General features: G+C 45.1%; 1 protein-coding gene across 1 annotated transcript in view; it reads right to left on the bottom strand.

Annotated features, from left to right (window-relative positions):
• The window catches only part of EML5 (EMAP like 5), a 144780-nt gene that overhangs the window by 47645 nt on the left and 84603 nt on the right, over positions 1 to 12532 (bottom strand). Inside the window, exons 21-22 of the mRNA XM_075531644.1 lie at positions 10851 to 10992; positions 399 to 551 (exon numbers count right to left, since the gene is read on the bottom strand). Of these exons, the coding sequence (XP_075387759.1) occupies positions 399 to 551; positions 10851 to 10992 (295 nt within the window). The remainder of the gene's footprint in view (positions 1 to 398; positions 552 to 10850; positions 10993 to 12532) is intronic.

Here is a 12532-nt window from a genome sequence, read left to right as displayed (position 1 = left end):
CTTCACCCTTATTTCTGTTGTCCGTTCCCCTGGTGGGGACAGGGGTTATGCATCCATCATTGCTATGAGCTCCCCCTTCTTCCCCTTCCCCACCCTGTGCTCTCATGGTATTGCTACTCCAGTTACTGTTTCTCAGGAGTTTAACGGTCCTGGATTGTGTCGAAAGCTTTTCTCTGTACCAATGTACATATTCCGGTCTAGCCAGAGACTAAACCATCACAAGAGTAGAACACCTCATCTTTCTCCCATGGAGCAGCTGGTGGTTTTGAACTGCTGACCTTGAGATTAGCAGCCTCACGTGTAACCATCACGCCAAAGGTTATCCCAAACGACTCCGTGAGAGATTTCATGGCCGCCAGATCCGAGTTCACCCTGCAGTAAGATTTCAACAGACTTACCCGGTGAAAAGCGAATGTCCGAAATGAGGTCTCTCCTGTGGTGAAAAGAGACCAGGTCCTCCAGCGTGTCCGCATTGGCTATCAGGAAGCTGCCGTCGCTGAGACCCACAGCCAGGGATTTCCCGTCGGGGGAGAAGCAGCAGCACCGCCCACCTGGAAGAGATTCCCGAGGAGGTGGCGGAAGTTTCTTTCCCTCTCTTTTAGAAGTGTCACTTAGTTAAAGTTCGTGTTCAGCAGGAGCTAATACACAGCTCGTTTCATTCCGTAGTTCAGTCACGTCAGGCAGAATTGTACAATTGCTACAAACATTCTTTTTCTCCCTGGACACCTTGACATCATCTCCCTTTTACTCCATCACCATCACTGTAGAGCCCCCCCCCCAAAAAAAAAACCCACCCTTATTCTACGTGCTGTCCCTATAGGTTCATCAGTCCTGGGTTTCATACACCAAACACATAAAGACATATAACACAACTTTATGAGGAGGCCCTCCAATGACATCACACCTCTAAGGGAAAAAACGGGGTGCTCAAAGAACCTCTCCTTTCAAAAGGGCTGCCTATGTTTACTATGGTCTCCAATCTACACGGAAAAGGAGCAGAGAGCCGTCACTCCTAAGGTTTTCCGTTGAAGCGAACGGTACGGGAGTCTAAGCGGGAACGGATACAAACCAGCCCTCTCTGAGCGTAACGGAAACAAGTCCTGGCACTTAGACCCTCAGGGAAATTCCGTGATGAAAACAGAGGCCCAATTTTAAAAATAAGACACCAGTGATGTCTGGGCCAGGCTTGTTTGGTTGGTTGTTTTCTTCTCTGTTCCGCGGATGCTATCTCTGTAGCTTCTGAACAGCAAATTCAAAATTTACGAAACGGGCCACCCTTCCAAGTGTGCTTTGAAAAAACAACATTGGAAAGTCGGTAATTACTTACTAATGTCAACTAGGGCCATCCGTCTAAGTTTCAAAGCAGCACACAAAGAAATCACAATGTTAATACTGTCAGTTTCCAAGAACAGGATTAGTGCTGCACTGGCTAACACCAGTGACACCAACCGGCTAACCTTCTAGCCCTGACGGCGAGGGTTGGCAGGTTCGGGCAGATTCCCTCTCGTACAAAGTTCAAGTGGGAGGAACAGCGTCGGGCCATTAGAGAAGGAAATGTTACGGAATGAACTGAGAATAAGTCGTCACTTGATTATCAAGCACCTACCGGTATGGAAAAATCCAGGGTATGATTTTTGAGTTCTAAAAACAAAGCAAAGGGGAGTTTAGGTAAGGTGACCAGATTTTAACATTGGTAAAGTGGGACACCAGCGGGACACCATTGGTGAAACTCATATCCTGGCGAAATAGCCACACGGCAGCCGAAAACCGTCTATCCTAGCTTGTCGTGCATTCTTTCCAAAAATCGGGACATTTTAAAACGCTGCAGGATGCAGGAAAAATTGTTAAAAATCGGGACTGTCCCGCCAAAAGCGGGCCGTCTGGTCACCTTAAGTTTAGGGCTAGTAAGAAAACAGTTCACTCTTTTGGGAAACTCTAACAAAAAGCATCGTGCCAATTTTGAAAAATGCCAGGATAAAGAGATGAACCCTAACTGGAACGAAATTGGTTGGAAAGAAACCCCCGTGTTAAAGAAAACCATCACGGTTTCACAAGAGCCCTGGCCGCACTGCCCGTGTGTGGCCTTTTCTGTCATTGTGAGTAGGATATTGACAGGTCGGGTAGGTGGTCTCTCGTCGCTCTTTTTGATTTGTAGCTCTCGTGTGGCCAAAGGCTTCTGGGCGGCCTGAGCATCTTCTTTGGAGACGTGCCTGTTCATGTCCTCCGCCCAGCTTTCCATCGGAATATCCCTTTTTCTCGCTGAGGTGTTGAGGTTTCCGAGAGTTTAGAGATTGGTCCCTCGTCTGAGTTGTCTGCGGGTTCTCTTTACTCTCGATGACATCTTGGGATGCACGTAAGTGTCTGACGATCGGAGAGTGGCCCTTTACTCAAGGAAATGGATTATCTATGAATTACTTACACTGTGCTGAGCACCATGCTAGGGCAGGGCCCATTCTTGTTCCTCCAGGAGGAGGTGAAATATAGGCAAACAAATACTTATCTAATTGCAGGGCCTGATAAATTACATGGGAGAAAAAGGAAAAGAGAATGAGGAGGAGTGAACGTAGAGGGAGAGACCCCGTAGGGCAGACGGAGTGGCACTGCTGCCCTGTGAGTTTCCAAGACACTGTTTGTGGGAGTCGAAAGCTCGGTCTTTCTTCCTAGGAACAGCTGATGGTTTCGAACTGCTGATTTTGCGCATCACAGCCCAACGTGTAACCACTACGCCACCAGGGCTCCCTCGGGTTCCCTTTGGATCCCCTATGTATTGTCTCTAGTAGTTAACGGTACGGGAGTCTAAGCGAGTAGTTTATTTAAGCGAGTAGTTTATTTAAGCTAGTAGTTAATTTATTGTCTCTAGAGGTTAACTGACCCTTCTTCACATATGAGGTTCCCTGTTAACTATTGGGGTGGTCTCTGGCCCTGAAGCAATATAGAATTTGTTTCCAAGAGACAGACCAACAAAGATGGGATTTAAAAAAAAAATCATTTTATTGGGGGCTCGCACAACTCATCACAATCCATCCATCCATCCACTGTGTCAAGCACATTTGTTGCCATCATCATTTTCAAAATATTTTCTTTCTACTTGAGCCCGTGGTATCAATTTTTGCTCCCTTCCTCCCCGCCCCCCCTCACCCTTGATAATTTATAAATGATTATGTTTTCATGTCTTACACCAATCATTGTCTCCCTTCACCCACTTTTCTGTTGTCTGTTCCCCAGGGAGGGGGCTATATGTAGATCATTGTGATCAGTTTCCCCTTTCTCCTCCTACCTTCCCCTTCCCCTCCTGGTATCGCTACTCTCATTGTTGGTCCTGAGGGGTTTATCTGTCCTGGATTCCCTGTGTTTCCAGCTCTTATCTGTACCAGTGTACATCCTGTGGTCTAAACAGATTGGTAAGGTAGAAATGGGTCATGGTAGTGGGGGTGGGGGGCGGGGCGGGGAGGAAACATTAATGAACCAGAGTAAAGTTGTATGTTTTATCAGTGCTACACTGCACCCTGACTGGCTTGTCTCTTCCCTGTGACCCTTCTGTAAGAGGATGTCCAGTTGCCTATAGATGGGCTTTGGGTCTCCACTCCGCACCCCCCACTTCATCCACAATGATATGATTTTTTTGTTCTTTGATGTCTGATACCTGATCCCATTGACAGCTCGTGATCACACAGGCTGGTGTGCTTCTTCCATGTGGGCTTTGTTGCTTCTGAGCTAGATGGCTGCTTGTTTATCTTCAAGGCTTGAACAGCCTTGTTTACTTTCAAGCCTTTAATACCCCAGACACTATATCTTTTGATAGCCCAGCGCCATCAGCTTTCTTCACATTTGCTTATGCACCTATTTTGTCTTCAGCAATCATGTAGGGAAGCTGAGCATCACGGAATGCCAAGTTATTAGAACAAAGCGTTTTTGTGTTGAGAGAGGACTTGAGTAGAGGCCCAGTGTCCATCTGCTACCTTAATACTTAACATATAAATATATATACATAAATCTATTTCTCTATTGTGATATACATATTTACATATGTACGTGCCTGTATTTAGTCCTCTATAAATGCCCTTGGCCTCCTAGCTCTTTCCTCTAATTCCTTTTACTTTCCTCTTGTCCCACTATCATGTTTAGCCTTCATTTGGGTTTCAGCAATTCCTCTCAGTTGCCTTGCCCTTGATCACACCCTACCAGGTCTCCTACACCCTCCTCTCCATCAATTTTGGATCACTTGTTGTTCCTTTGTCCCTGGGTTTGTTAACACCCACTTCCTTTCCCCTCACCTCCCCCTTTCCCATGTCCCCCTGGGACTATCGGTCCATTGTTTTCTCCTCCAGATTATTTATCCCGCCTATCTTATCCAGATAGACATGCAGAGTCAATAACAGGCACAAAAATAAGACAGAGCAATACAAAACAACACAAGGAAACAAAAAAGCAAACCAACAACAAAAAAACATCGATAAAAAAAGAAAAGCCTATAAATAGTTCCAGGTCTGTTTGTTGACCTTTAGGGGTCTTTTCCGGCTGATTCTGATGGGGTGCCATGCGCTGTCCCCAAAGTCTATTTTTGGTATTCCCGGGGGATTTCATTACTTTGCTCCCCTTGCTGCTCTGTTACATGCCCTTAGCACTCCGTCCTGGTGTGGTGTGGTCAGATGGGGCACAGTTCCTGCATGTGCCTCCAGTGTTGTCCCTCGTAGCACTGAGGGTCAGTGAGGGACATCGTGTCTCATGCTGGGGACAGCCCTATGGCCTTCTCTCTGAGCAGGCATTATCGTCCTCAAGGCTTGGTGGGCCAGGATGTGCTCCACTCTCTCTCCCTCCTCCTTCATTTGCTTCTGTGTGCTCTGCTCAGACACGCCCCTCTGCCTGAGGTGTAGCTTCAGTGCTGTCCTCTGAAGTGCATTCTTCTGGGGGGAGAGGGGTGTCCATGTAGTCGGGATTGGGGCGGGCCCCACAGACCTCTCTCAGAGATGGGATTTTAAAAATCTGGTTTAGTCAGTGACGTGGGCTTGATCACAGTACCCACAGGAAACGGGAATCGAGTAACCCAAGGTCCTCGGTGGCATGCCAGTTAACCAGGTGATCTCCTGCAGGTGATCACAATGAAATGCTCGAAGACGTTAAGCACCGTTTGAGGCCTGGTCAGAGTTGGTTGCCCTCAACCGTTACAGTAGCAGTGAGGAGGGCAGTAACTGTGCTGTGGGTTAGCTTGTGCCCAGCATCCGGGGCCTTTACAGAAAGAAATAACAAGCGAAGGAGCTCAAGTTCCCAGCCCGAGTCTTGGTCGGAGCGTATGAGCGTTCCCCTGGCCAGCCTCCAAGAATCTCTGGCCCAGACTATGTTTGGAAACATTAAACACACGATCCCATCGGAGGGACTGCTGCTTCCTGGTCGATTTCGTTCATCGAGCTTCCCAGTTTCTGTTATGAAAGGCAGGGCACTGGTTGGGAAGGGATAAGAAGGCTGAAATTGGGAATGCTGGCATATGGTTGGATTGGACAACGTGGAATTTCTCCATTCTGAAGTGCCCTGATTTTTGCTTGCCAGTGCAAACAGCTAGCTCTCCTACATCGGAAGACTGGCTCTTGGGAAGCTGGTGCCTTGCAGACATGCTTAGGCTTCTAAAGAACCACCCAACAGCCTCTCTGCTCACATCAGACTTGGACTTTGGACCAAATCTCAGCAAGCTCTAGGGTAGAGGTAGACAATTTTTCGCTCAAAAGACCAGATGCTATTTTTAGGTGTGTGGGCCATATGGTTTTGGCCACAACTGTTCGTCTCTGCTACTCCCATGCAAAAGTAACCCTAGGCGAAATGTAAATAAATGGTGGCACTGTATTCCAATCAATTTTACTTAAAAAAATCAGGGGGTGGCTGAATTCGGCTCATGGGAGGACCCCTGATTTGGAAGAAGGACTTCAGAAACTCAAGGAGGTCAGAATGTCTGAAAGGATTTATCACGTGTATCTTACACACACATCTCCCCAGGACGTCTCCTGAGAAAGTCTTCCCCACAGTGCACTGGGGCACGCCTTAATAAGGGCAACATCTGAATTGCTGAGCGGCTTTGTAACTGTTTGCCTATTTAGGTCAGAAATTACTGCAGTAGATGGGGCGCCCATTATCACCATGGACAAGGGCTCCCCTCAACTGGGGCAATCAGGGAAAAACAGAGGCCAAGTAAGAGCATTGACCAGCCAAAAGCAAGGTCAATGACACTGTTACCAAAATGGGCAGCAGGGATGCCCTCCACATCCAAAGGGAACACTCCAGAGCTGGTGGCCCAAATCCTGATCCGAGTCACCGCCCTGGCGCACCAGGCTCTTGACCAGCACAAACACTTAGAGCGCCTTGCTGGACCCCACTGAGGACGGTCCCCACGGCACAACCAAAGCCGTGTCATGTGAGCCTACTCCGAGCTCTGTGGCCCGTTAGGGAAAAGACAATAGCCAAGCCTTCCACTAATCACGGGAACACCAAGTTTCGCTGCTGTTGAGACCAGTCTAACTGGGAGCTGAGTCATGGTGAGCCTAGGTGGGTTGGGGGCCCCCAAGTTCCTGAAACTTTCACTGGAATAGACATGCTTTAAAATGGACAGAATCCCTTGCATTGGCTCTATGACATGTGGATAAAGGTTATTATTGTGGGAAAGACTAATTGGAAGTCTCTACTCGCCCTACCCACTACAAGTAATAACTCAAGCCTGAGAATTACAAACACTAGGGATACCACTAAAGAATTGTCACATGCAGGGGTGGGGGGGTACTTGTCAAATATCACCTTTTTAACTTGTGTGGTCTGTGCAGACAGACAATCCTAACTTTAATCAGGTGGCAATTCCAACTCAAGTTACTGACCTAGCTCGTTACTAACATAAATGGTCACAGCCACTAGCATGTGGTTTTCTGCTTCTGCCCTGATGCTTTCTTCTCCAGATCAATTTACAAAGATCCCCAGAGGCCGCTTGCTTTAAGTTGGCTTTTTGTTTGTGTGTTTGTTAGGTGCCAGCGCATCAGTTCTAACCCCTAGCAACCTTATACACAACAGAGTGAAACACTGCCCAGTCCTGTGGCATCCTCACAATTGTTCTTATGCCTAAGCCCAGTGTTATAGCCACTGCGTCCATCTGTCTTTTGAGGGCCTGCCTCTCTTGCTGCCCCTCCACTTTACCAAGCATGATGTCTTCTTCCAGGGAGTGAGCTCTCCTGACAATACGTCCAAAGTTTATAAGAAGTCTCACCATCTTTGCTTCTAAGGAGAAGTCTAGCCATACTTTTTCCACAGACGTATTTGTTTGCCCTTTTGGCAGTCAATGGTACTTTCAATATTCTTTGCCCACCCCAATTCTCCTTCGGTCTTCCTGATTTAATGTCCTACTGTCACATGCATATGAGGCAAAGGAAAATACCATAGCTTGAGTCAGGCCCCCCTTAATCCTAAAAGTAGCACCCTTTTTACAACAGCTAAAGAAGTCTTCAGCAGCTGATTTACCCAATACAACGAGTTGTTTGACCTCTTGATTGCTGCTTCCATGAGCACTGTCTGTGGATCCAAGCAAGACAAAATCCTTGACAACGTCAACCTTTTCTCCAATGATCATGATGTGGTCCACGTGTGAGGATCCTGGTCTTTACAATGAATCGTGAGCCACGCTGAAGGATGCAATCTTTGATCTTCTTCAGCAAGTGCTTCGCATCTTCACTCTCAGCAAGCAAGGTTGTGTCATCTGCAGATCATAGGTGGTTAATAAAAGCCTTTCTCCAGTCTTTGATGCCACATTCCTCTCCATGTAATCCAGATTCTTGGATGATTTCTGCTGCATACAGATCGACTATGTTGAAAGGATACAATCCTGAGGGCACACCTTTGATTCTGAACCATGAAGAAATCCCTTGCTTTGCACAACTGCCTCTTGATCCATGTACAAGTTCCACGTGAGCACAATCAAGTGTTCTGGAATTCCCATTCTTCTTAAAGCTATCCAGAGTTTGTTATGGTCCACGCAGTGAAATGCCTTTGCAGAGTCAATGAAACACAAGTAAACATCTTTCTGGTATTCTCTGCTTTGAGCCAAGACCCATCTGACATCAGTTATGATATATATCCCTTGTTCCATGTCCTCTTCTGAATCTGGAGCCTCTGACAGCTTCCTGTCAATATACAGCTGCAACCATTGTTGGATGACCAACAGCAACATTTTACTTACATGTGATATCAATGATATTGTTCTCTAAGCATTCTGTTGGGTCACCTTCCTTTGGAATAAGTACAATATGGATCTCTTCTTAATCAGTTGGCCAAGTAGCTGTCTTCCAAACTTCCTGGCATAGACACTTCAGAGCGTCACCAGCTTGTTGAAATATTTCAGAAATTCCATCAATTTCTGGAGCATTGTTTTTGGCTAAACCTTTCAGGGCAGCTTGAACTTCTTCCTTCTGCACTATTGCCTCTTGCTCTTATGCTGCTTTCTGAAATAGTGGCATGTCCACTCGCTATTTGTGGTTCTGTGACTCCGTATTCTTTCCATCTTCTCTTGATGCATCCTGAAACAGTCACCATTTTGCCCATAGAATCTTTTATTATTGCAACTAGAGGCTTGCATTTTTTCCTGAGTTCTTTCAGTTTCAGGTACGCTGAGTGCGTTCTGCCTTTTTGGTTTTCTAACTCCAGGCCTTTGCACATTGCAGTATAACATTTGGCTGTGTGTTCTGGAGCTGTCCTTTGAAATTTTCTCTTCAGCTCTTTGGCTTCTTTCTTTCTTCCATCTGCTTTGGCTACTCTTGATTAAGAGCAAGTTTCAGAGTCTCCTCTGACATCCACTTGGAGCTTTGCTTTCGTTCCTATCTTTTTAATGACCTCTTGCTTTCTTCCCCCATGCTCTTGTTGTTCTCCCGTGGTTCCTATCTTCTGTGAGTAGGGTTCAATCTGTCAAATCTGTTCTTGAAATTCAGGTGGGATACACTCAAAGTTGTATTTTAGCTCTTGTGGACTTGCTTGGATTTTCTGCATCTTCCACGTAGACGTACATATGAGCAATTGGAGGTCTGTTCCACAGTCAGCCCTTGGTTTGGCTTCAGCTGCTGATAGTGAGTTTCTCCATCGTTTCCTCCCGCAGATGCAGTCATTATTTCTGAGTATTCCATCTGGGGACGCTCATGTGCATAGCTGCCGGTTGTGTTGTTGAGAAAGAGGTATTTGCAACGAACAAGTCGTTGGTCTTGCAAAATTCAATCGTGCAATCTCCCACTTGGTTTTTCCCACTTTTCCCAACTACTGTTCTTTCCATTTTCCAGCCGTTGCATGCCAATTGCCAATAGTTATCAGTGCACCGTGATTGTACGTTCCATCAAGTACCCTTGGGAGACCCTGCTGGCATTTGAAACACCAGTGACACAGCTTCTAGCATCACAGCAACACACACGCCACCACAGCGCGACAAGCAGACAAGGGTGGACAGAGAAAGCCAAGAACTGGAACGGTTATCGCAGAATATGGCACAAGAAACAAGCAAACCAGAAAAACCCTGAAAGAAACAGAGACGTAAAGTAATAATGTAGAATTAAATATAGAAAACCTGTTAAAATTTTACATGTGATTTCAGTTGAGAGCTAAAACCAGGGGATAGAAGTTTTCCATAGAAGTTTCTAATAGTCGTAGATGGCTGCTGTTGTCAGGTGCCTGAGTCACTTCTATGTACAACAGAATAAAACACGGATTACATGTTTGATAGATACTGTATATACTTGAGTATAAGCCGAACTGCATATCAGTTGAGGCACCTAATTTTACCACAAAAACGGCATTAAAATGTGCTGGGAAACTCGGCTTACACACAAGTATATGTGGTAGTATTCTGTCACAGACAGTTTTTTACTTCAGGTAGGTCTTGAAATGTTCTTGTTGATGATGAACTGAAACCTTATCCCCTCTTGAATCTGTCACTCTGCACAGCAAGCCATGTGGCTCTCCAACTCAAAATGGCCAATCCCAGTCCATTTCAGCTCACTAATGCCTACTTTATCGATACACCTGTGTTTCATTTAATTTTTCAAACTTCCAATTTCCCTATGCTCACACTTTGTATGGTCTGTTTTTACTAGTGGATGCATGCAAATGAAGGTCCAAAAGCTCTGTCCATCCATATCATTAAGGTTAGCTTTACTTTTGACCTGGTGACCTTATGGACTGTGACCTGAAAGGTCGGCAGTTTGAAACCGCCAGACGATGGAGAAAGACACTATTTTCTACTCCTACAGAGAGGACATCTTGGAAACTGGCAGGGACAGTTCCACCCTGTCCTGTAGTGTCGCCGTGCGTCAGCACTGACTCAAAGGCAGAGAGATTTAGTTTTGTTTTTCTTTGAGGAGGCAGCTCTTCTTCAGTCGTACCTTCAGGGTCTTTCTACTGGAGGGGCTCATTTTCTGTGGTGATGTCACACAATGGTCTACTGTATTCATAAAGGTTTTCAGTGGCTGGTCCCTCAAAAGTGGGCTGCCTAGTCCTTCATTCCTTTTTTCTCTTAGTCTTAAAGTATCACTGATACCGTGGCTGACCCTGCTAGTATTTGGAATATGGTTGGCATAGTTTCCAGCATCATAGCTACATGAAAGCCACCACAAATTTTTTTTTCTCCTTCACATGCCATTGAAAATTGGCTCCCTTTTTAGGCGTGGTTATAGGGCATCTCATGAAGTACAGACATGGTGCAGTGAACTCTTTACACAGATAATGAACAAGTGGACACAAAAAACATTTCAAATATTTACGTGACTAACACGACCTTGTTTTATTTGTAAGGATTGGAAAACTGCCAACTATTTAACCTAGAAGTTAAAATCTGAGTTTCTCCTTACCTTTTTTCAGTTTCCGGACGGCCAACATACAATGACTAGGAGAGAGATCCCATATTCTTAAGGTTTTATCATCACTTACAGTAGCACATATGGGCAGGTATGGATGTGTGGCCAAACCCCACACCTCTCCTTCCATGTGACCCTATTAAAAAAGCAGAGTTAAGATCCTTTTAACCTAATTGCATGTGTAAATACATTGTAGAGGCCTGGCTTAGAATAAAACCAAAGACCACCATCAATAACATCCGATAATGGATAGGAAGAACGACTATTCTGGACAAGTCTAACAAAACTTCTATCTTGAAAGTGGCTTTATCATAACAACTGCAATATAAACAAGGTACTATTAAAATCAGCGTTTCATCCTAAAACACGTGCTGGGTGGCAAGAATATGCTCTGGGGTGCTGATCGTTGATGCCTAGGACTGACTCCTGGCACAACCGAGAAATAAGCTCTTCGACAAACTCCCAGGCTCTTCCTCGTCACCCGTGAAACTTTGTGAAAATAAAAACACAAAACAAACATTTAAAGTCTGTAGAATTGTTTCCGAGGACATAGAGCAGCGGTTCTCAACCTGTGGGGGTCAAATGAACCTTTCACACGATCACCCGATTCATCACAGTAGCAAAATGACAGTGATGAAAGTAGCAATGAAAATACTTTGATGGTTGGGGGGGGTGGTCACCACCACATGCAGAACTGTATTAAAGGGTCATGGGGTTAGGAAGATTGAGAACCACTGACATATAACATTAAAGAAACACTCTTTAGGAAAAATACTTAAAACACCATGGTTGACTCATTGAACATATAGGCTAAACTGTAAGTCAGACGGAATCAGAAATTTCAAACACAGGCGTAAAGAACAATCCCTAATTTGAGTGGTTTAATCTGTGGAGCAAAACACTGAAAGCAGGGCTCCAAACTGGGTATTCCCAGTTCAGTCACGGCCAATGAAGTAAAAAAAGAGCAGACCAAATCTGGAAAATGTGAGTGCGCCAGAAGAATGGCCAGAATGGGAAAACATGAAGAGGAGACAACTAGCAAAAACTTAAGCTCCCTCTCGGAAAACGCGGGCAGTGTGGGCACTGCACAGCAACCCCACCTACTGATGAGCAGCATCTGAGACAGCAGCTGCCCTGTTGCTGCCAATCATCCAGGTTCCCAGCACGCTTTCAACAGGACCGTCCCATTTCAGAGTTAACAAAGAGATCAAAGTCGCCATTATAAACATATCCAAAGAAGTAAAGGAAAGCTGGCTTAAAGAAGTAAAAGAGAAATTCCTTAACATAAAGGTTGATAATATCTGACCAAGCTGAAAATATTAATAAAAAGAAAAATTCTGGAATTAAAAACAAGTACATGAAATGAAAATATTCACCAGAGACGGCAATAGTTGACTGAAATGACAGAAAAAAAGAATGAGCAATTTTGCATACAGATCAAGAGACCTAGCAATCTGAAGATCAGAGAGAAAAATAAAAATGACCAAAGCCTCAGCCAACATTGACTGTTGTGAAGACTGCACCGCTCTTATCAATACGACTGTTCCATTCTAATCAATACCACTGCATCACTTATCAATACGACTGAACTACTGAATTTTGTGATGTGTGAATTATATGTCAATGAAACGTTTCAAAAAGGGAGCACCAGTCATCACATTAACATACAGGTTTTA

Source organism: Tenrec ecaudatus, chromosome 14 (assembly GCF_050624435.1).
Source record: "Tenrec ecaudatus isolate mTenEca1 chromosome 14, mTenEca1.hap1, whole genome shotgun sequence".
NCBI classification, from domain to species: domain Eukaryota; kingdom Metazoa; phylum Chordata; class Mammalia; order Afrosoricida; family Tenrecidae; genus Tenrec; species Tenrec ecaudatus.
Note: the sequence above shows the minus strand (reverse complement) of the source record. Positions and strands in the feature narration are given on the sequence as shown.